We start from the raw sequence: 25,191 nt of genomic DNA, 5'->3' as shown, positions 1-25,191 counted from the left end.
AAGAAGGCAAAGATCCCCTTACATACTGAAAAAAATTCACATTATAACCGTCTTTCTATCTGCCGTTATGTCTATACTTAAAGTGAACCTCACCTAATGTCTTTGTTGCCTCTATCTGCCTCTGTTTCCTTCTCTCTCTCTTTCTATTCTATTCACTCTCCTTGCATTTTTTTGATTTTGTAGGAGATTTTCGTTTCTCCGGCCGAGACAGCTTGATCTTCCTGATTGATGCTTCGAAATCTATGTTGGAAAGTTTTCAGGAAGGTGGGCAATCGCCATTTGAGATGACACTGCAGGTAAGAGAGTCCAAGTCTGTCCCCTCCGAACACTTGCATTGGAGACTGTTGCTCGCTCTGCGAGATCGCTATTTGACCTCCCATTATCACTGCCACTCTCAATCTTCTCGAGCAGTTGTCACTTTAAGATCAATACATGATATACTGTCCCTCCCATTGAGGTGTTGTGTTACTTCCGCAGCACTGTTAACCCCTGCAACATGTGTCACTGTAAGAGTAGGTCTTGGCTCTAAATTCCCCAGGGTCACTGTCCTGTCAGCAGCTGATCCAATCCCTTCATGTGTGTCTGGAAGAGAAACACTTTGATGTCCCTTTCCTGGGTCTGTGATAGTTCACCATCTAAAACCAACCAGCAGGTGTCACTGTAGGAACAATGTTTCTCTGTCCTTCACCAAGGGCTGTGTTACCTCAGCAGCACCCAACCAGCTCCAACATGTTTCACTGCAAGACCAGTTATTGACTTTCCATCATAGAGGCTGTGTTGCAGCACAGGACTGTTTCTACCAAAGTATGTCGCTGTAAGAGCAGTACAGAACCCCCTTGGAAAGGTAGTGTTATTTTAGTAGTATTCTCAGCCCTGTCCAGAAGGTGCCAGTGAAGAGTGCTAATCTTCCTTCTTCTCCCTAGTGCATCCGCAGCGTGTACACCAGCAAGATTATCAGCAGCTACCAGGACCTGGTGGGGGTTGTGTTCTTTGCCACAGACAAGCACAAGAACAGTGTTGACTTCAAGCACGTCTACGTCTTGCACGACCTGGACACACCAGGTAAGCAAATGTGTGGGACATTTCTTCCTGAGGCTGATGCCACTTTAGGTGTTTGAGCCTGTGTGCACTGGGCAATTTACGGGTCATCTTGTGCCATGAGTGCTCTGCTCCTGGACTCGCCAGGCTGCTGGAGGTCAAAGGAGCGCGAAATTATGTAGATGGGAGATGGTGTGTAAGAGGGGTTAGGTAATCTGGTTACAGCCTGACCTGTGTCTCTCAGTGCCAGGTGGATATCCTTGATCTCTGGCTGAGGGTTTGGCTTCAGGAAGCAACATAGAGCAACTAGCTGTTGCTCGTAATAAAAAGTTAACTACATGCAGCTGGAATTGTGCAGCTTGGCTTTCTTCCTTTGATTCATCAGCTAGCACAGTTAACTGCTGTCACGAAGGATTTTTCATTTTCCTCCCCAGACCAGTGAATATGACCAAGATCTTGTGCTGGAGAAAGATCGGCTACTTGCCTGTAACAGTAAAGGTTATGCTTTTTTGGCAACGCATTCTTGTAATATTTTGCACCATATTGAATTCTTCAAAGAGATCGCTCTAAATCTTGCCCAAGGTCCTCCATTATCCCCACAATCATTTCCTGGGGGCCTCCCCTATGCATCCCCTGTGCAACTCAACATGCTGTTTGGTTAAACACTTCTGCTATTCCAAAATTCTTTAATTTTTCTGTAAGTTGAATGTTCTAGTCTCTTACTGCCAATCTGCCGCAGCAGGGAGCACTTAAACAGACTGAACAGTAGTTACTAGCTTTATCACAATAATATATATATATATATTCCAGCAAAAGTTTTGGCGCAAAGCTGCATTGGCCACTTCCAGCGGCGGGCCCCGGACGGGATCGCCAGTCCCTTCAAACACCAACCAACTCGTTCACAGTCCTCAAGAACGACGTCCAGGCCACAAGTAGTATTCAAAACTGGATTTATTCACAGCCCTACTCCTATATATATATGGGGGACCCGAGGAGGCGCTTGGTTAAAAATTACAAGCTGGACAATTTGGTTTTATTTTGCACGCACTTTTCCCTGCAACCCCCGCACAACCACTTGGCAAGCAAATTGTTTACCCCTGCGCACCATCGACCAGAATTCATGATGGAGGATTCTGGTCCTTGCAGTTCACCGTTAATGACGTGAGCCAGCACAGGTGAGCGGATTAACAGGGGGCGGAGCGGATATGGACTAACCACCATAAGGAGGCAGGACTTAACAACAGCTTGCTGATAAACCTCCAGGACACTTGGGCGCTGAGGAAGGCTGACGAGCAGCCGAAATGCATTCGCCAATGTTTAATAAAGTGCTTCTGAAAGGTTCCTCCAGTGTGGCCTTTGCTCTTTCGACAGATGGAGTTTTCTTGGATATATATATATATATATATGTAGCGCAAATCCTCAAACCTCCACGCTGGCAGCGCGGCGAAAGAAGAAGGCAGACCCCACGTTTAACAGGCAGGATGATATTTTTTATTAAAGACCCTTCAAAGGACGCGTTTCGAGTACGTTGTACTCTTGTTCACACACCGTTGAAACAGTCAGCCTTTAAATTTATATGCTTTTTTCCCTGACCCTTCTCAAGGGCCACACCTCCTATCGTACATCACATGACTGTTTACATGAACATAGAAATAGGTGCAACAATTCAAATGGGGAATATAGACGACTGATATTATAGTGTAATCACTAAATCACAACCATATAATACAAAGAAAGTGTATGTATGCATATAGTGTATAATACGATATATACAATAGTTCATATTATAAACTCATGTGGTATCAGTCAAAATGTTAAAAACCAAAAATATATTTTATAATATTTTTGAACATTGTCCTTATCCCAAATAAGAATATTGCACTAATTACATTACCGGCCTACGTAAATATCACAACTGCTTGAATGCAGAAATGCCCGACCTGCGGGCTATAAAAGTGACTAGTACTGGAAGATCCCTGCCTGAATGCAGTAGTCCAAAAGACAGACATAAAGTGCCTAATGCAGAATGTGCAAATTACAATCCAGTATCAAAATTAAACATGACAGTCTAAAATCATGCGATGTTACAGATTAGTGACAACTAAATTGTGTAATGCCCACGAGCTGATGTCTACAATATTTATTAAAAATTCATAATTCATGAATTTACACATTTCATAAATATTAAGAATGAATGAATGAATGAATGAGTGAATGAATGAATGAAATTATTTGTAGAGCGCACGATGGCCAAAACGGCTTCCTGGCGCTGGGAGCTCTAAAGAACCGAGCAGACAGAGCCAGGAGGTTTAGCGGGGGTAGGCCAGGGCAAACAGGAAAGTTTTTAGCGCTTTACGGAAGTGTGAAAAGATAGGGATCGAGCGCATAGAAAGAGGAAAGGAGTTCCAGAACCGGGGAGCAAGAACAGAAAAACGGGTTCCACCAGTGCGAGATTTGTGAAAGCGGGGAACAGTGAGGAGGGCAGAAGATGATGAACGGAGAGTGCGGGCAGGGGTGTGAAGGGAAATCAAAGAATTGATGAAAGCCGGTGCAGAGTGATCAAGGGCCCGATAAACAAGGCACCCTAGTTTGAACAGGGATCTCTGCAAAATGGGCAACCAGTGAAGGGATTTGAGGACGGGAGTGATGTGATGGGTTTTGGGCAAGTGAAAGATAAGACGGGCAGCCTGATTCTGGATAGCTTGTAAGCGGCGGGTTTCATAGGCAGGAATGCCAGCGAACAAGCTATTGCCATAATCAAGGCGGGAAGTGATAAGGGCAGAAATAATGATTTTAAGGGAGTCAGGAGAAAAGAAACGAGAGATTTTCCGGATCATTCGGAGGGAGAAAAAACAGGAGGACACCACGGCACTGACCTGGCCGTGCATGGACAGGTCCTGTCTGACCTTGATGCCCAAAGTTTTAACGGAGGGAACGGGGGTGGGAGGAGGGCCAAGAATGGGAGGCCAGAAAGCAGGGGACCAGGGGCTGGATGAGCCGCCAATCAGGACAAGCTCAGTCTTATCTGGATTGAGCTTGAGGTGGTTGGCGCTCATCCACCCAGAAATAAAGACCATGGTGGAGTGAAAAAAGGATAGAGAGTGAGAAGAAGAGGAAAGATCAAAGACGAGCTGGAGGTCGTCAGCGTAGTTATACACAGAGACCCCCAGCTCAAGAAGGGAAGAGATAAGAGGGTGAATATAGGGATTGAAAAGAAGGGGAGAAAGAGAGGAACCTTGGGGGACCCCACAGGGCACCGGGAGGGGGGAAGCAGAAAAGCCGGGAAGGTGAACGGCTTGAGAACGGCCTGTCAAAAAGGAGGTGATCCAGGAGAGGACAGAGCCTCGTATGCCCGCTGCGCTGACACGGTCCAAAAGAATGTTATGGTCGACCGTGTCAAACGCAGCGGACAAGTCGAGGAGGATCAAAGCTTGGGGAGAGTTGACGTCGGCCTTGGCTTTGAGCTCGTCAAGGACGGCTAACACCACGGTTTCGGTCGAATGACCCGAACGGAAACCGGCTTGGTGAGAAGCCAGGAGCTGGTTCTGTTCAACATAAGCAGAGAGACAGGAAGTAACGTAAGATTCGAGAATTTTAGCAAGATAGGGAAGAAGAGAGATAGGTCTAAAGTTAGAGGGAAGAGAAGAATCGAGACCAGGTTTTTTAAGAATGGGAGAAACAATAGCAGATTTAAATGAAGAAGGGACCAATCCAGTGGAAAGAGAGGCATTAAGAAAGGAGAGAGGGGTATCAGGACAGGAAGAAAAAAGGGTTTTAAGAATGCGGGCAGGGGCACAGTCAGTGGGGGAACCAGACTTGATTTTAGTGAGCAGAGCTAGAAAAGAGTCCAAGGAGAGGGGGGGGAAAGAAGAATAGGAAGATTTAGGCGCAGAGGGAACAGAGTGAAGAGGAGTAAAAGGAGTGACCAAGATGTTAGATTTAATTTTAACAATCTTCTCGATAAAGAAGTTGTTAAGAGAAGAGCAGAGGGCCTGGGAGGGAGTGAAGTGAGGGCAAGCACGATCAGAGGTGGCCAAGTTGTTGACCAAAGAGAAGATTTCTTTAGCTTTGTTAGCTGAGAGCGCCACTTGTTCAGAAAAATACTTGGTCTTAGTGGCCAAGATGGCCTTCTTGTACTCCTTAAGAAGAAATTTATATTTGGCCTTGTGGTCAGGGCAGTAGCTACGGCGACAAAGGCGCTCTGAGCGTCTAAGCTCCAATTTAAGAGTCTTGAGCTCCGGGCTAAACCAACGGTGAGCCTCGTGAGGGCGAATGGATTTGACTAACTTGAGGGGGGCTACTAAATCACATGCAGAAGAGAGCCAGTTACCAAATGCAGCGGCCTGTGAGTCAAGGGGAATGCCAGTGAGGTCTGGGGAAGAAGAAGCAAGGGAGTGAGAGAGGGAGGCCAAGTCAACACGATTCCAGCTACGGGAGAAGACATTCTTAGGACGAAGGGGCTTGTGGGGGGAACCAGTGGTGATAGAGAAGGAAATGAGAGAGTGATCAGACCATGTACATGGAAGGATGCTGGGGGGGGAAACTATGTCCTGGGATGACCAGACTTGGTCCAGGATGTGTCCAAAATTCTGGGTAGGGACCAGAACATGGGACTTAAGGTTGAGACAGAGGAGAGTGGCCGTGAAGTCCTTGGATGCTGAGTCCTCCCTGGGGTCGCCAGGCCAGTAGTTAAAGTCCCCAAGCAGGAGGACAGAGGAGTTATTAACCACCAGCGTGGCGAGGAGTTCCTGCAGGGAGGCCACGAACAGGGGCATGTTCAGGGGAGGGCGGTAGACAAGGACAACGGTGAGAGGTGCAGATAGATTGGAGGAGCGAGCGACCAGGAAGTCCACTCCAGCGATGGGTGCTTGGGGGAGAAGCTGACCTATATACAAATATTTACAGGATTATGTGACTAAATATTTACACATGGTGTAACATAATCACCCCTAAATTTGTGCTCCTATGTGTTTGTGCCCGTGTAGGTGACAAAAAGAAATGCATGGGAAAGAATAATCTATGTGACATAATGTACAGTCCCAGCAAAGACTAGGAAAAAAGAGAGAATTTGCAGTGTTAATAAAACACACGTATTGTCAGTATATATGAAATATATACAAATTTTCAATGTTCCGCGTGTGTGCTAGATTCAAAAGCTCAGTGGGCTATCAGAGATCGTAATCATCAATGAATTCCGAAATCAATATACATAGCCAAAGTTGTCAATAATTCAATGACCGGGAAAGCTCCGTCCTCATAGGTGTCACTAGGGGAGACATATATAAAGAAGGGGGTGTTTCCTAAGCTATGAAAACCCTTTCTTATAAGAAGTTGTGTAGGTCCTCAGTTGCGTTAAGTCCATTTGGTTGTTTACTGTCTAACGCCACAATATATTGAGTCTCTAATCTTCTGAGGATTTTGTCCCTATCTCCCCCTCGTCTCAAGATGGGCACTGCATCAATGACATAATATTTTAAACACGCCAGGTCCCTGGCGTGAACCATGTCAAAGTGTCGAGCCATGGGGTAGGCGGAGTCATGATTGACTATTGCACGGAGATGCTGCAATATCCTCACATGCACCTGCGACCTAGTGCTACCTACATAGCTCAGGCCACAGGTGCAGGTCAAGACATAAACAGCAAACTCCGTGCGGCAATTAAAGTTGCCCTTGATTGCCACCTTGGTGCCGGAAAAAGGATTGTCATAGTGTGTGGTGTTTTGCCCAAATTTGCATGCACGGCAAGAGCTGCACTTGAAGAAGCCCTTTTTAGTGAGCCAGTCACTGCCACTGACTAGCTCTGGGCTAGATCTAACTAATTTGCTGTGCATGCTGTAGGCTCTTTTAAAGGTAACAACAGGTTTGTCAGATACTCTGGAATTTAAAACGCCATCAGTTTTAAAAATATGCCAATGCCTATTGATGATTGCTTTCATTTGTTTTTGTTGACGGCTATATGAAATGATGAGCCTAGGCGATTGATCACTATTGTCTACCTCTGAAGATTTTGATGACAGAAGAGACACTCTGGACCTTTCCTGCGCCTTTGTTAAAGCTCTTGAGAGGATGGTCTCATTGTAGCCTCTGGCCCTCAAACGTTCCAGCATAGCTAATGCTCCTTCTTTGAACCTCTCTTCACTATTGAAGATTCGCTATAATCTCAGAAGTTCCCCCAGGGGAATACTCTCAATTACATGCCGGGGATAGCTACTGCTGGCATGTAAAATACTGTTGCCAGCAGTGGGTTTTCGGTGTAAAGAGGTTAAAATGTTGTTCCCAATGATGTCAACCTGCACATCCAGAAAATTGGGCTGAGTGTCTGCTTATGTTGGAAGTGAAGAAAAGATTGCTGGTATTAGTGTTAAGAGCGTCGACAAACTGCTGTGCATTGGTAATGTCACCCTTATAAACACAGAAAACATCATCAATAAATCTCATCCAGTACAGGACATTGTTAAAACCCGGTGTGGCCACAAGATCCCGCTCCTCCCACCAGCCCACGTGTAGACACGCGTAGCTGGGGGAGAAGCAGGAACCCATGGCAACACCTCTGGTCTGCCTCCAAATATCTTTGCCATACAGGAAAAAATTGTTGTTTAGACACCAGCTTACTAGATCACTTAACATTTTGTTGTGTCCATAGTACTCACATGTTCTCTGTCCTAAGTAGTGTTTTATCGCCTCAATACCCTTGCTGTGATCAATGCAGGTATACAATGATTCAATGTCCAATGTGATAATGCACCACTCAGTTTGCCATTGTATCGTATTGAGCTTGGACAGAAAGTCGCCGGTGTCCTTGATGTAACTGGCAAGACCTTTGACATGACTCTGCAAAAAATAATCAATATAACTGGAAACATTCTCACCCACACTTCCTATTGCAGAGATGATTGGTCTGCCTGGAGTTGGGTGACGCATTTTATGGATCTTTGGAATTTAATATAAATGCAGCATCACAGGATTTTCCACATGTAAAAATGCGAATTCCTCAAATGATATCAATTGTTCCCGTTTGTAGGACAATAACATGCGTTTTAAAGTGTTCCGAGCTCGTTTGTATTCGATTCCACTGCTGATTGTATAACATTCATTGTCACTCAATTGCCTGGATGCCTCCATCATATAGTCTTTTCTAGGCCAAAGAACGATGTTTCCTCCTTTATCCGACGAATTGATCACTATGTCCTGATTTTTGCTGAGTTTTGCCATTAGTCTGTTGTACTGGACTAGTTGGGAGCTGTGTTTCTTCTCCCTTGCATGTCTCTGTCTGTGTATTTGCCGATTAAGTGCTTTGAAATCCTCCACCACACATTCGTGGAATATATCCACGGCATCCTTGGGCATGACTGGGACAAATTTACTGGCTGTCTTGAAAGGGCTTTCCCCTGCTCCCCTTTGTGCCACATCTATGGCTCGAAGCTGGTCCTGGGTATTGGTTATATCATCATCATTCATATTAGGAATAGAATCTGATCCCAAGTCACATAAGGTTAAAAGAGTTCTTGCGTTACTTGCAGTGGTTAATGTAGCCTCGCTGGGCAGATGACTGGTTCCAGCGCGGTTGGTTTCTTTGACTTGTAGTTTAATTGCAAAGAATTTTTTGAGTTTGAGTTTCCCGATAAACAGAAAAACGTCCGCTCTGGTGCCAGTATAATTAAAGGAACTTTCCGGACAGTAATTTAAACCAAGGGACAACAGCTGTTATTCCGCCGTTGATAAAGTTAAATTCGATAAATTGGTGATGGTGCTCGCCATGTCTATTGTTTTTTGTTGTTCTTCTTCTTTTTGTACCAGGGCTTCTTTTTGTTTTGCGGCTGATTTGGCGCGTTGCCGCCTTGCTTTGCGCCTGAAGTTGCGACGCTTCCTGCGCCATTGTTGCGCGTTCTCGGTCGTAGGGTTCTGAGTCTGTCCTCGACTAAAAAATCGACCTCCTCCCCTAGGTCCAAAACTGTTTGTAATTCACTGTCCTGGTTAAGACTGGCTGATGAACCATTTGTACTGCACGAGCTGGAAAGAGACACAGTATCTTGGTCAAAGGCATTCATAGCTCCTTGTTCATTTCTGGCGCTAGATTGTTGCATCGTTTTGGCTTGGTTGGACAATTGACGCTGTTTTCTTGCCTGGTCGAATTTTCTTGAAAAAGTATAAATCCGACCTGTTTCATAGTCCTCAAGGTCTCTTTGGAATTTATTGATCTCCCGTAGTTTTATTTTTTCCTCGTGTTTTGTTAATCTTTCACCAATTTCTTTGCGACTTTTTTCAATTAACGTTTTGATATCTGCTTCCTCGTGTCTGTCAAGTTCTTCATAAGTTTTTTTGATTTCCTCTAGCAAGGTCGCTCTGTCCAATATTGCATATTTTATCAGTATTTTAATTAAATTCATGGACGCAATGAGGTTACTTTATCCCCATTCCTTTAACATGGCAGGGTTAGGATCCACGAAGCTGGGGGCAAGCAATATGCGTAAGCTATATAATCTTTTACTACTGCAACCGGGTGTTTATGCTTCTTGATTTTCAATGATACTCCTTTTGTGACCCATAAGTAGTGAAGCCAACGTTTTGTATTGTATAATTTATTCTGTTTGCATCGTGTTCATGGGTGCCCTTTTCGAACACAAGGTTGAAAAGAGTGAGGTTGTAGTTTGACCGATACAGGAGCTGTTGGGTCTGGCACACAAGGTTGGGGGATGTGCTCTAAACATGGTAAATGCTTAAACATGAGGGGTTGCTGAGAGTGTGAAAATGGGCGTGGATGATACTTATAGTCTCGATCACGCATTATAAACCACCATGATATGTACCAGTATGTCTGCAAGTAATCTATTATATGGGTGTACTAGGAGTGATCCCAACCTAAGCCCTAAAGGTGATGTTAAGCAGCCAGTGAGTACTATATGGAGTCCACCAGTAACAGTAGAAGATCAGCAATTTTTCAATCTATTAATTGAATAGGCATGAAATACATTGTATGAATGGGTGAATTATATTCACTGGTGATATATATACAGACTGTGTGTTCCATTCAGGAGTATCACTAAAGCCCAAATAGGGAAGCTGGGAGGACGTGGTTGTTCTGTGAAAGGAAAGTTATTAGATTAAAATTTGTATTTGTATTTTTGTTAAACACAACTATCAGGCATAGATATTTTGTCACTAAATGGAAAAATGTAAAGGCTGACTTGCACCAATTTGGAAAATTGCCAAGTTATAGGAGCTTTCCTAAAGGCCATGTTGTTGGATATAAGTTGCAGATGTTTCAGCATGGTTTTCCTGGATGTTCTGGCCGGGACCAGAAAAGCCCAACCACCCAAACAGGATTTGTGATAGCAGGGAATATGGGGACAAGGAGAAGAAACGGAGCAAAGTTGTCTGATATATATTTGAAAACATTGTGTAGTGGACAGTTCCTCTGTAAAACATGAACTATACAGAGCGCATTAAATGAGATATGTTTACGGACTGGCAGTTAACCTAAGGCGCTTAGAAAAAGCTTAGCGTTACAACACCGTAGGGCATCAATTACGAAGCAAGTTTCCTGGTTTTGAACAGTTTGAAGTCAATTAAGAAATACAGTTTTGATACCAAAGTAAAGACTGTTATGGTAGTCGAGCCTGGAACCTATGAGGGAGGCCACCCAAATTCATCTACTTTCACCTGGAAGCAAAGGAAGCACATGAGGAAGGTGTTGTATATGGAAAATGCACAATAAAATGTGGCAAAACTTGATTGCGTATCCATAAGGAAGAATTAATTTCAATACCTCGACTTGTGAGACGTTTGGCAGGTTATGGACGAGGCCCAAGATCTGAGGGCCAAAAAAAGCAGCGACTGAGACCCTCCAGTGAAGAGCACTTCTTACTTTTCAGTATTGAGTTCAAGCCAATTTAACCACGGATGTTCTGCCAAAATGCAGTCAAGAGAGAGAGATCACTGGATGAATTTGACAGCCTGAAGTTTAATTAGGCATCTCCGGATGCGTAGACTTCAAGCCTGAAAGATCCTGGTTATTCAACCAATAGCAACAGGCAGCGTGAGCCCGCAGCATGATTCCACAGCGCCTCAATACATTCATGGGTGAAGCAGCCACTCTTTACAAATTCTCATTGATTGATTGATCGAATGGCTCGTAGCTGTAGAAGGATTCATGTATATGTTAAGGTAATAAGGAGCTGCCTTGGCCAACCCCATATGGCACAGCAGAAATGGCGGACCGCTATTGACCTAGGATACATTTTGCGTTTTGGTGCTTGTGAAGGAGGTAAACCAGTCCAAACCTTATATGAAATGCTGGTAGTGCGAAACCGACATGAAAGGATCTTTTGATATAATGGAATCAAACGCCGTTGACCTATCCAAAAGGATCAGGCAACTGGGTTCATCGTGATCAGCAGCCTGGCAAGATCGCCCGCCACTGAGCATAGATAATTCAGTGTTTTGATGTGCGCAAAAACCAGACTGGGTAGTTTCCAACATGCTAAACAAAAAAAAAAGAAAAAAGCTATTTGGCCTTTAGAAATTACAACATTTTTGCTGCTGCTGGAAGCAAGGTAATAATAGGTCTGTAGTTAGCAGGTAGGTTTGATCACGGGAGGCAAGTGTAATAGAGACAAAGAAAACCCAGTAGATTGCACTGCTGTTGACGGCCTAGTAAGGGTTTGGAATTCTTTTGCCGTGCCAGCCACTCTGATGTAAGTTTTCTGGGTGAAGTAAATGGCTTTGAAGGAGGTTCTCATTGCTCGGCTGAATTCAAACAGGATTCCGAACTTAATAACAAAATGTCCTGCCTCGTGGGTATTGGGGTCAATGAGATGTTCGAGTTAAAAGGATTACACTGAATATAGGAGCCTCTTAGTATATCTGTCAGCTGAGTTATCATATGTTTGCTAAAGTCTTCCAAAATAACTAGGTCATTATAAGAGGAGCTTACACTTTACAATAATTGAATTCAGAAAAAAGAATGAATGGAGCCAAAGGGCACAATAAATTAAAGTATGTTTGTTGAGCATGGGATGAGGTGGTGATGAAGCATGCTTTAGTATCAGTAAGAGAACGGAAAGGTTGAACTAAGTGTGGAATATTGCCCTTCATAAAAAGGCCAATACCCCTGCAACACTTATAAATTGTTCTGTGTGACTGGATACATGAATAGCTTGGCGGCAATCATCTAGGGCAACTGGTGAGGACCAGAATTTCAGCCAAGTTTCAGTGAACTGTTGCATGTCCGGTTTGAAGTCAGCAAGTAAATCAAAAGATCTCAATAGAATGTTTGACGGGTGAGCGTGCCTTGATTAATGCCATGTGTGATGTTGTGGGATTTGGTAGTGGATTGTTAAATCCAAAATTTGTCAAAATATTTATAGAGGCGAACATATTCCTGAGGGGATTTATGAGTAAGGAAGCCTTGATGTGTAGTGAAAGTAGTAACAAACTGTTGTACCTGATTTAGGTTATCAAAAAAGATCATTCTGTGGTCAAAGCTGTTGACTAGACCAGATCAGCAGCATTGTCGGGACCTAGGTTCGTTGAAGCATTGACAGGCGTGTTCAGGCTTGTGCTGGCATTGATTTGCTCAAAAGCTCCGTCCATCATCTCCTTTTGTATCGCTTTGTTCGGCCTAAGTTGGCAGGGTATGCTCAAACGTGAGTCCCTTGCTCACTTTGCTACTGGATTCAAGATAGCCTGGCTGATGAGGATTATGAATCCAAAACCGGTCCCAGGATCTTTGTTTCCGGTCCAGGATAGACATGGCTTGGCAGTTCGGGCTAGACTGTTCCCATGAGGCACAGGGTCAGACTGATTTGCATATGGTCATGTCTGAACTGGGGTGGCAGAGTGAGCTAAAGAATGGTGATGGATTAAACCCAGATCAGTTGACTGGGGGTGAGTGTTTGATTTTCTCAAACGCTCCGTCCATCATCCCCTTTTGTATCGGCATGCTCATTGCGGGCACTCCCTGTGCAGACGTGTAGCTGTAATTAATTTGTGGCTCTCATGCTCAGGCGGTCTCTGGAACCTAGATTGTCGGCACCTATGTAACCCGAAATCTATGAGAGAAGTGATCCGTAGGCAGAAAAGCAAAGAAATGAATAAGCCCAACACCAGATGACGTCATCCATCGACAGAGCCTTCCATCCTCAAAGTGTCTCCCACACCTTTCCATCCCTTAATCAGTTGACACGTGCAATCCTATCTCCGAGAAGATGAACAAATCAGATTCCACGTTGACAGTACACAAAATACATTAACACTGTCTCGTACGCCCCATTGCTGCAATCACAGTTGGCAATGTTCGGCTTCCATCAGATGCTAAATTTGCTAACATCCTGAAATTGCTCAAGCAACCTCCCATAAAGACCACATTCTATCTTTATTTCTTCAAGGAAAGGCTCCTGCACCAATCCTCAACATTATCTCCTCTTGTTATCTCCTCCCTCTTTCAGGGAAGCTCCAAAAAGTCCTTAAGTTAGGACAGATCCCATCAACCCCACACCCATGTCTAGTGAAATCTACACTATATGTAGATGATCTTGCCATTTTTTGCCCTATCAACCATAGGAAGAAACACTGGGAAAGCAGTTTCCCCTCAACTACAGGAGCAGATGAACAAGAACAATCCCTTGTTTATCAATCTGGCTTCAGACCACAATGGAGCAGGAACATGGTTATGCTCCAAGTAGTATAAGGTATACTTCTTATAAATTACATTAAAAACCCTGCTACTATATTCCCCTTCACCTCTCTGCAGCCTTTGATAGAGTCATCTATCAGTCACTCATCCACATCCTAGACACATTGCTGGGAGTCACTGATACATACCTGCATTGTTTTAACTCTTTCCTCACCAATCACCACCCACTCCTGCAGATATTGCTGCAAAGTCTCAGACATTTCCCTTTGCAGGGTTCCATCCTCTCTTCATCCTCTACTGTCGACTTCTTTATTATCAATATATATCCATCTGATGACAACTCCAATTCTACCTCAAAATCTCCTCGGTCTGACATACAGTGACTCCAAAGTACCTACTCAAACGCAGGCCAACAGAATTGCTCTTGTTCACCAGCCGATCCAAAGAACCACAGATTTTAGCGCATCTATTCAGCATTGACCTAAATGGGTTCATTCCCAAATCACTAAAATTGCTAAAATGAATTCCCTCCAAACAATTCACCTGACAATCAATCAATCAATTAGAGTACTTGTAAAGCACGCTACTTACCTGTGAGGGTTTCAAGGCGCTGAGGGGAGGGGGTGCTGCTACTGCTCGAAGAGCCAGGTCTTGAGGAGTCTTCTGAAGGCGAGTAGGTCTTGGGTCTGCCGTAGGTGGGTAGGAAAGGTGTTCCAGGTCTTGGCGGCAAGGTAGGAGAAGGATCTGCCGCCGGAGGTTGTTTGTTGGATGCTGGGAACAGCTGCAAGGGCGAGGCTGGCGGGTGGGGGTGTAGAAGCGGAGTCTGCTGTTCAGGTAGGCTAGTCCGGCATTGTGGAGTGCTTTGTGTGCGTGGGTGAGGAGCTTGAAGGTGATCCTCTTGTCGACGGGGAGCCAGTGTAGGTCTCTCAGGTGGGGGGGTGATGTGGCTGCGGCGAGGGACTTTGACGATCAGTCGGGCGGAGGTGTTTTGGATGCGTTGTAGTCGTCGTAGGTGTTTGGCTGGGATTCCTACGTAGAGTGCGTTGCCGTAGTCCAGTCTGCTGCTGACGAGGGCCTGTGTCACTGTTCTTCTTGTTTCGGTCAGGATCCACTTGTAGATCCTGCGGAGCATGCGGACGGTGTTGTAGCAGGAGGAGGAGACGGCTTTGACCTGTTTAGACATGGAGAGGGAGGAGTTGAGGATGAATCCTAGGTTGCGTGCATGGTCGGTGGGTGTCTGTGCTGTTCCCAGTGTGGTCGGCCACCAGGAGTCATCCCAATCTGAGGGGGTGGGTCCAAGGATGAGTACCTCCGTCTTGTCCGAGTTCAGCTTCAGACGGCTGTTCCTCATCCAGTCGTTCCCTCGTGGAGGATGGTTTTGGCGGTGTGCGGGTCCTTGGTGAGGGAGAGGATGAGCTGGGTGTCGTCAGTGTAGGAGATGATATTGAGGTCGTGTTGGCAGGCCACTTCCGCGAGGGGGGCCATGTAGACGTTGAACAGAGTCGGGCTGAGGGATGAGCCCTGGGGGATGCCGGAGATGATGTCGGCCTCGGATCGGAAGGGCGGGAGGCGGACGCTCTGGGTTCTGCCGAAGAGGAAGGACGTGGTCCAGTCAAGGGCCTTCTCTTGGATTCCTGCTTCTAGGAGGCGTGTCTTTAGAGTGCGGTGGCAGACCGTGTTGAAGGCGGCTGACAGGTCCAGGAGGATGAAGGCTGATGTCTTGCCGTTGTCTAGTTGGCGCCTGATGTCGTCTGTGGCGGCAATGAGGGCTGTCTCGGTGCTGTGGTTTCGTCTGAACCCGGACTGGGACGGGTCCAAAATGTTGTTGTCTTCCAGGTGGCGGGCCAGTTGCATGTTGACGATTTTCTCTCTGACCTTCGCCGGGAACGGGAGCAGGTAGATGGGCCGGAAGTTCTTGAGGTCCTTGGGGTCCGCCTTGGGCTCCTTGACTAGGGCGTTGATTTTGGCGTGTTTCCAGCTTTCCGGGAATGTCGCTGTTTCGAAGGAGATGTTGATGACCTTCCGTAGTTGGTGTGAGATGGCAGCGTCTGCTTTGTTGAATACGTTGTGTGGGCACGGGTCTGACAGAGATCCTGAGTGGATGGAGTTCATGACCTTGCGTGTCTCGTTGACGTTGGACCAGGAGGTCAGGCGGTTGGCGTTGGTGGTGTTCACAGGGGAGGTGGGGTCTGGTGTAGTCGGGGCGGTCATGGTGTTGAAGCTGTCATGTATGTCAGCGATCTTGCGGTGGAAGAAGATGGCCAGTGAGTTGCACAGTTCTTGTGAGGGCGGTATGTCGTTGGCGTTGGCGCTGTGGTTGGAGAGTTCCTTTATGATGCTGAAAAGCTCTTTGCTGTCTTGTGCATTGTTATCCAGGCAGGCTTTGAAGGGGGATCTCTTGGCTAATCTGATGAGGTGGTGATGTCTGCGGATGGCGTCCTTGTGGGCTGCGTGGTTGTCCGGAGTGCGTTCATGGAGCCAAATCTTCTCCAGTTTCCGGCATGCGCGTTTGGAGGTCTGCAGCTCGTCGGTGAACCAGGTGGCTCTCTTGCTGGCATGGTTGTTGGAGGGTTTCTTGAGTGGGGCGAGGGTGTTGGCGCAGTCGTCGATCCACTGTCTGAGGCTGCGGTGTCTGGGTTGGTGGGGTCAGTGGGTGGGTTTTGAGCGAGGGTGGTGATCAGCTGGTCTTCGGTGACTTTGCTCTAGCTGCGGCGAGGTAGCTGTTGGGTGCGGTGGTGCGTGGTTGGTTTATTGAAGGTGAAATGGATGCAGCGGTGGTCGGTCCAGTGGAGTTTGGTGGTGTGGTTGAAGGTGACATGGGTGCCTGTGGAGAAGATGGGGTCCAGCGTGTGGCCAGCGGCATGGGTGGGTGCGGTGACGAGTTGTCTGAGGCCGAGGTTGGCGAGGTTGTCGATCAGGGTGGTGGAGTTGGCATAGTTGTTGTTCTCGAGGTTGAAATTCAGGTCCCCTAGGAGGATGTAGTCCGTGGAGGCGAGTGCGTGGGTGCTGGTGAGGTCGGCGATGGAGTCGCTGAATTGAGCTCGGGGTCCGGGGGGTCTGTAGATGAGTGTTCCTCTGAGGGTGGTGTTGGGGTCGGTGTGGATCCGGATGTGCAGGTGTTTGGCGGTGTTGAGAGTGTAGTCTGCGTGGGTGGCGACCTTGAGGGTGGACTTGTGGACGATGACTATTCCTCCTCCGATTCCATTGGCGCGATCCCTGCGCGTGATCTTGTAGCCTTCCGGGATGGCTTTGGCGATGTCTGGTGCCGAGGAGTCGTTCCCCCAGGTCTCGGTCAGGAAGGCCACGTCTGGGGCGAAGGTGTCAAGCAGATCCCAGAGCTCGACTGCGGGTTTGCGTGCGGAGCGGGTGTTTAGGAGTATGCAGCAGCGGAGATGGTTGGGTCCAGTCCTTGGAGGTTTGGTGGTTCTGTCGCAAGTGAAGCTGCAGATGTGGCAGGAGAAAGGTCAGTGAGTCAGTTTCGGGGCAGCTTTGAAGCAGGTGTGGTTTCGGCTGGCGTTGAGTGCGTAGAGGGTGCTGGCGCCGTAGTGGAGTCTGGTGTTGTGGCGTTTGTGGGGTCTAGGAGTGGTCCTCTCGCGGACGTGCGCAGGCGGACTTGCCTTCGGCGTGCCAGCGGCGGGCCGCTGCGTGCCTCCGCTGCACGGCCTCTATAAGAGGGGGATAGGGAGGGAGGAGCAGCTAGGAGGCAGGAGCGGGGTGGCCAATGGGGAGCAGGGGGGCAGGGCCACATGGACGCAGCGGTGGGAAGGAGCGGGAAACGGCGGGAAAACAGGCTGGCGGCAGGGAGCAGGTACGAGGCAGCTGTGTGGTGGCGTGGGGAGCGACCTGCCTGCGAGCACAGGCATCCTCTTCAAAGAAAACCTCGCCAATAAGACCAGGACAGCATGATATCAGCTCTCCCTCATGGGAAAGTTGAGAATGTCGACCGACTAGGATTTATTTAAATTCCCTATTCTGTTGTCTGTCGACTCCCCTGTCGCACTGCGCTTACCTGCACCGACTTCCGCAGTTATTATCATTAAGGATTCTGACGAGATCACCCCGGTACTGAAGAAACTAGACGGGCTGCCCTTCGAGATTCCATAGTGTGTTCAAAACGAGCTGCATCCCCTAAAAGCATATATAAATTATGCTCCTACATACCTAGCTAAGAAACCAACCACCTGAGGCAGATAGTGTCATACCTGGAGTAAAGACATCACCAAGCTGAGGACAAAGAAGGTCAAGAAAGTAAAACCAAAAGGTATGCCATCTCCTTCTATGTGTGCACCAAAGCTCTAGAACATCTCCCATCAATATCTGATCGAATACAACCCTTCTGTAGTTTAGGAAGAAACTGAAGACCCCTCTCTTGAGGGAGCAGTATTGCCATTCATAATAGGAACTTACTTGTTAACCACCCCTTGTAATTAATCTTGAATCGTACCTTGGGTTCTTGCCTGTTGTTTAGCACTCCATAGCCTTACAGGTGGGTTGTGCTATACAAGTACCATTATATACATGCATACATACATAATGGGCACATTTTTAGAGGTCACTTTCAACTGATTGATCTCTTGACACACTACAGATTTGTATTGTTAAAAAACTCAGCAGGGCTCATTTTATCAATCTCACCGGGACAGAAGACTGAATAGATCTGCCGTCCTTTGAGCCTTTAACCATGGGGTCTAACACAGTGGATGAGCAAGGACTGTCAGCCACCAGCCATCACTTAATGCAACAATTTTGACAAATTAAAAATGTGGTACCTGAAATATTCTTTTGTAGTCTTCCTATGAACAGCTTCATGCAGATAACATTGTATACAATACCACACAGACATGGCTCTGTGTCATCAATTGCTCATGATAGAGGACTGTCTTGTCAATCTTGGATCTCTGCTCCTTATTGGATGGCTTCTTTCCCTGTTCTGGGTCTGTCCTGCCCCCAGATCATAGCTAGCTAGCACTTGGTTAAGGCTAGTGACATCCGGGAACTATTATTATTTTTACTTTCATTTATTGTTTAGCACTTCATGAGAGAGCATGTGTTGCTCCTTTTCTTTAGCGTGCACTCGTGCTCTTTCCCTCATTCCCCTCTCCTTATATGTTGTTCCACTGCACTTTTCTTGTGCCCCTTCATTCCTTTCCGCCCCCCCGCTTTTGTTAGTGTTTTTTTCTCTCTCCCCCGCCGTCCCTTGCCCGTTCCATGGTAGTAGCAGCAATTGACTGTCAGTACTGGATTCTATTAAAATGTGTTGGCACTGGCAAAGCTAATGGTAGCGCCTGCGGTGTTAAAAGTATAGAAAACCTTTTTTCTATACTTCAAGGTCACCACTACATTGCATTGTCATGTTGTGCCATGTAACATGGTGGCCATCTTGAAAGTATTGAAAATATTGCTTTCTTTTCTTGCAAAATGGCCACTACTTCATGTGATACAACAAGACTGTGCAACTCACGTAGTGTCACAAAGCAACCATTTTGAGTGAAAACAATGTTTTCTACACTTCTAACATAGCTGGTTGACAATATTAGCTTTTGGCTTCATCAAAGTCAAAGGCATCACCTACAGATCATTGGCAAAGCCAGAAAAATTGGCTTTGCCAGTTCTTCTATTAATCCTACTTCAGAAAAACATCAAGTGGAGATCTTGTGGTTGTAGTAGTTTTGTTACTCTACTAAGTTAAACAACCTGTGGATTTTTGTTTAAATATCTTTCTATTCAATTATTCATACACAAGCCAACAGTATGCCATCAAAATACAATAACATGAATTATTTTTCAGAATATACGCGTTAAACATCCTTTATATTAAATATAACCGTATTCAAACAAATAAGGGCATATCAGACCCGATCCATATATTAGTTTGAAGTACCGAAACATAAATTACAACCCAATAGAGCCATACTTACAAATAGCCTTAATACTAATTACCAATAATCAGTCAGTTGGCAGTGTAGAAGGTCCAATAGTTTAATATAACAAACAAACTCTGCCAGAGGAGCCTCTCGCGACCTAACCCCTCGAGGTCCGCCGAGAAGACTGCCGGCACATTATCAACAGATCACATATATACTGTTACATTTCGAAACCCTTATCCAAGAAGGAAAAATACAAGTTGGTACAGGTTGGTGCAAAGGAAAGACCATATATGGGACACAAAGCTTCCTCAGTTTAGCCCAGCTCGTTATAGCAAGGTCGAGAGGGTGACTCCCTTCTGCTAACTCTAGGAGAGTCCGCACAGCGCCTCCTGGAATGTGCTCATCCAGCCTACCCCCACCTGTAACCTTGACAGGCCCAATGTGCAGAAGCAGCAGCTTGTTACATTTGTCGGACTGTTTCTCAGGAGAACGGCTCTAGCTAAGTGTAATGGTAGGTTTCTACTAATGCTGCAAGCCGACCAGGCCACAAAATTGCACTGGTTGGGTCAAGCTATATTGCCTATTTGGGGAACAAAACAAAGGCGTATGCTAATCACTAAGATTTTACATATGTGAGCTTACTAATGTTCGAATACCCATGTTCGCCTAATAGGTGCATCACGCTAATTACTAATGCTGACTATGTGTTTTACTAGGCCTAATTCAAATTCCGGTTCCTCAAATTATCAGTTCAAATATTTCTGAATTAGAGTATTTTTAGGGTAGTCAGCACGGGCATCCTTATTTGGTTATTAGTCACAACCTCTACATTTAGTGGCAATTTGTTTATTTTTCTGGGCTTGCCTCTGAGGGTATTAAAAGGACACAGAAGTCGTGCAATTGACACAGACAATTGGGGTCTACATACTTAGACTTATTCTGCTGATTTGGCCTCCTAAATTGAACACTGTACCCCAGATTTGCTCTTCAGAAGAAAGCTTGCCACTTCAGTTGTGGCCCCCTAATTGAGCGCACAAGGTGATGCTGCTCCAGAAGTTTTATCTGTCAAGTTGCCATTCCTTTTTCTTCACCCCATGCCTCACACTCTTATGGGGTCCCACCACAAGCCGTGAGGTGAACGGCCAGCGTGTTCTGCACTTCAGCGCTCCAGCGCCCCAGCTCCGCCATGAGGGGAACGGCCAGCGCTCACGGCAGAAACCACAACACCCAGGTGCCCCGGCGGCTGGAGTGACGCCTCACGAGCGCCTGGAGGCGCCTCAAAGCACGGAGCGCCCTGAGCTCCGGCGGGTCTCACCACAAGCCGTGAGGTGAACGGCCAGCGTGTTCTGCACTTCAGCGCTCCAGCGCCCCAGCTCCGCCGTGAGGGGAACGGCCAGCGCTCACGGCAGAAACCACAACACCCAGGTGCCCCGGTGGCGGGAGTGACGCCGCACGAGCGCCCGGAGGCTCCTCAAAGCACGGAACGCCCCTCGCACCCGCGAGTCGCCCGGGACAAGGGCGGGACAGTCTTTGGCAGTCGTTGGCAGGAGGAGGCAGGGCAGGGCCAGAGACTCTGTTACTCGAAATGGGAAAACGCAAGCTGGCTATGAATGGTGGAGAAGGTAAGAAGGCCAAAGTCCCTAAGAAATCTGAGTCTATCATTTCCTATTTGACATCTGCAGTAGGGGCTTTAAACAATGAAATTGCAAACGCGGAAAAAGAACTGGGTCTTGAACATCTGGACACAGAAGCGAGGAACTTAATAGATATAGCGGTTCCTGAGCTCGCATCACATATCCCATTGGAACCCATTATAGAAGTTACGGCTCCTACTGCCTCCTCCGTCCCCAGGGCCATTACCCCCCCACACGACCTGGATAGTGATATTGCACATCTGGATTCCACCTTAAATATGCCACTTAAGGCTAAAAACACACGAGGCAAGAAACCCCGTGAAGTACACAGTGCTAAAGTGGATGAAGAGACACTCCAGGGCCTTCAGGACAATTTGGCTGGGGTGGTGGAGAGTCGAATCGAATCTCGATTGGAACCATTATTGGTGAACATAGCTAAAGACATTGTGGACACCCTTAAATTATGTGTAGATAACATCATGAAAAAATGTGAAAGGATTGACAAATATCTTATGGAGTCTAATCCACATTGCCCACATTGTCAGCCCCATACCAGAAGAAAAGTGGCCCCTGAGCAAGAGGGGAGGGTTAAAACACCAACTGACGCACCACCTAGTTCACCAAGGGAAGTGCACAGCACGCATTATTTACCCACACCTATTACACTTGATAAGAATACTGATTTATCACGGGGGCCGCAATCAGCAGGGGCTGAGGAGATAGGGCTGGCTAACATGTTATCAACCCCTAGACCACAGGAGCACCCCTTTAGTGAGCCCAGTAAAAGACTGAGCCGTCCAGTGGATCTCCCTCCGGATGCCGCAAGTCTAGTTGTCATTCTAACTCTGATTCCGCGCCTTAAACCACAGCAGAGGGAATCGGAACTGGACTTACTAAATAGAACTAGGAGATGGTGCATGCAGTTCAGTAGTGGAAGTTTGGATGTGGGTAAACATATCATAGCTGCACGAAGGGTAGACTGGGTGGGGAGGAGGCCCAAATGCATCACTGGAGATTGTGTGATTGTTAATTTTACCACACCCAACATAGCAGATTCCCTACTTTGGGATGGTTCTAATCTAGGGGGTGTAGGTATCAGACCACTCCCACTAGGGTACTTCTATCCTCCCGCCACCTATCCTCAATTCAAAACAAATTATCCGTATACCCCAGCCCCCTCAGGAAGAGTGGAGGGCTTGAGAGTGAAGCCTCATGTATCATATCAAACCCAACAGGCATTATTGCGGGCAAGACCAAATACCGCAGTAGCACTAGCCTCCCAAGCTCAGCATACTCTCAGTCAGGGGCAAGGGATTGCACTTAGCAACAGGTTCCACCCTCTCTTAAACACTTCTACGCTAGACATTAATGATTGACAACCACCCACCGTTTCACCACGTCGGGATGTCACCTCAGCAGCTAGCGGTCGCCATGTCACTGCAATGAGTTGGAATATCGCTGGGCTAAAGAAGAAAGTCTCTGATGATAGATGGTTAAATCTAGTTACACAACATGATATCCTGGGTTTTCGGGAAACTTGGGATTCCAGTGACGATTTCTTCTTAGATGGGTACTGCAGCTTTTCGATTAAAGCTACTCCTGGGGAGGGTGGCAGACATAAGGGCGGTCTGTATATATTTTTCTCCATAAAATTGAGGGGTACTACACGGAAAATTGCTCATACATCTGAAAACATACTAGGTATAGAGTGGGCAAGGCCAAATTCCCCTTTAATTTTGATAATCAACTTCTATAATGCACCCGATCGAGATAGAAGCTGTTTACAATTGAGTTCCCTATCTTCCTTTTTAATAACATACAAGTCACAACAACCTGCTTTATTCGAAGCCCTGTTATTGGGAGATTTTAACGTTCACCCGTGCAGTTGGGGATGTCAGAACAAAGAGCAATTGGGTCCTCCAGGAGCTGTCAGCACTCACTTTGAGCACACCCTGCAGGGGGCGGAATTGGAGAATCTACTAGCAAACCAAAATTTGTACGAGGCACACGGGTCATGGGGGGGACGTGCGACCACCGACCTTTGTTGGCAGGGATGCTAGCACGGTCATTGACTACATTTTTATTTCACCAGGGATAATCGATATAGTGGTATCCTATGAAGTGATTCCCTCCCCATTTAGTGATCATAACCCGCTGGCCTTGCTCCTGAACATGGGCCGCAATAGCGTCACCCAGGTTGAGCGTCTGGGGCGACGTGGCGATACCCTTGTCCCTAAGGATCAGGGCCGCAGACTGAATTGGGCAAAGGTTGTGCCGGATACTTTTATGGAGAATCTTGTATTGAAGTGCCAAGATGATATGACAATCTGTATGGATAGTACATCCGAAGGTATTGCCACTATCAGTTCTTTTACTACTATTTGTTCTAATATCAACAGGGACTTAACATGCACTAAGAAGCAAGTAGATCCTTCCATCCCAAGATGGTTTGATAAAGAATGCTCAAAGACGCACAATGACTTACTTCAAGCCCTGAAACAGCAGCCAAGAAACAGGGCCCTGGTGGCAGGGCTTAGGAAAAAATATAGACTGGCCACCGAGAAGCGTAAAAAGTCAATAAAAAGTGAGGCTTGGGACAGCCTAATATCGGCCAATGTCTTGAAGGACAGCTCCAAATTTTGGATGGTTATCAACCATCCTTATTTTTCTACTTCAACTAACACTGTTATGGACTGTGTAATTCCCGAAGATCAATGGGTTGATCATTTTAGTAAAATCTACAACAGTGACATGCTTCCAGCACCCAGTAGATCCCACCAGTCTATGACAGAAGCCCCTCTTGTTGTTTTTACCGAATTGGAGGTCAACAAGGCTTTAGATGAGATGACCAAACACAAGGCTCCGGGACCCGACGATGTCCCGGCAGACCTATACAGCTCAAGCCCACTCCTGTTGGCTAAAATACTCACTAATGTTTTTAATGCAACGGTTACAGCGGGGTTCCCTAAATCTTGGACCACCTCAACTATTGTCCCAATATATAAGAAGGGGTCAAGAAACGATCCAGCCTGTTATAGGCCGATATCGCTAATTTACTCCGCTGTCAAGATTCTTGGTAGAGTTATTTTAACCAGATTGAGCAATATTACTAAAGAGAAGGGGTGCTCTCTGAACTCCAGTACGGCTTTCGTGAGAAACGGGGCACAATTGATCAGTGTCTGAATCTACATATGCTGGTTAGCAAGTATACTATGGCGAAGGAGGGTCACTTATACCTGGCATTTATGGACCTCTCTTCGGCCTTTGACTTGGTCAATAGGGCCAAGTTATGGGCCATATTGGCTGGTATCGGGTTCGATCCTCCTCTTATAGATTTCCTGGCCGCACTCCATGAAGACCTATCAGCATCCATCAGAATAACCCATGATGGCAACACCACCAGACCCTTCAAATCCAGAAGAGGGGTGAGGCAAGGCTGTATTTTAGCCCCACTCTTGTTCACTTTACACATTAATTCTCTGGACAAAGCCCTGGAGGGGTCCACACTTGACATCCCGTACGTGGGGCGTTCCGCAGTGCCTGTTTTGCTATATGCGGACAACGCGGTCCTCCTAGCCCGTACGGGAGTGGGGCTACAAAGACTTTTGGACGCGTTTGGTGACTTTATGGCAAAGCTTGACCTCCTGATTAATAATAAAAAATCACATGTCATGGTGGCCGGGAGGCGGCAAAGGCCGAAAAAGCTAAAAACTTTTACCTGTTGTGGAGAGGGGGTCTCAAGGGTACAAGTCTTTACCTATCTGGGTGTGATTTTTGAGGAGAAGGGTTCATGGAAACCACAGGTGTACGCAAAATCACTGGCCGTAACTCGTTCGACCTCAGCTTTGCTAAGTTTTGCAAAGCGACTAGGATCACGACCAATGGAGGCATTATTGAAAGTCTATAAAACGAAATGCCTATCCATAGCCACCTACGGCGCAGCGCTGTGGGGTTACTACTCAACTGGTGACTTGCAGACCGTGGAAAACCAGTTCCTTAGAACCCTATTAAGTGTTCC

The 25,191-nt window shown here is 46.6% G+C and overlaps 1 protein-coding gene across 3 annotated transcripts in view; it reads left to right on the top strand.

Moving 5' to 3' along the window:
• XRCC6 (X-ray repair cross complementing 6) overlaps positions 1-25,191 on the top strand; it is a 173,681-nt gene that overhangs the window by 42,134 nt on the left and 106,356 nt on the right. For all 3 annotated transcript variants that reach the window (XM_086963493.1, XM_086963496.1, XM_086963498.1), the window contains exons 3-4: positions 184-296; positions 924-1,062. In XM_086963493.1, the coding sequence (XP_086819619.1) occupies positions 184-296; positions 924-1,062 (252 nt within the window). The remainder of the gene's footprint in view (positions 1-183; positions 297-923; positions 1,063-25,191) is intronic.

This window comes from Lissotriton vulgaris, chromosome 1_1 (genome assembly GCF_964263255.1).
Source record: "Lissotriton vulgaris chromosome 1_1, aLisVul1.2, whole genome shotgun sequence".
Classification (NCBI taxonomy): domain Eukaryota; kingdom Metazoa; phylum Chordata; class Amphibia; order Caudata; family Salamandridae; genus Lissotriton; species Lissotriton vulgaris.
Note: the sequence above shows the minus strand (reverse complement) of the source record. Positions and strands in the feature narration are given on the sequence as shown.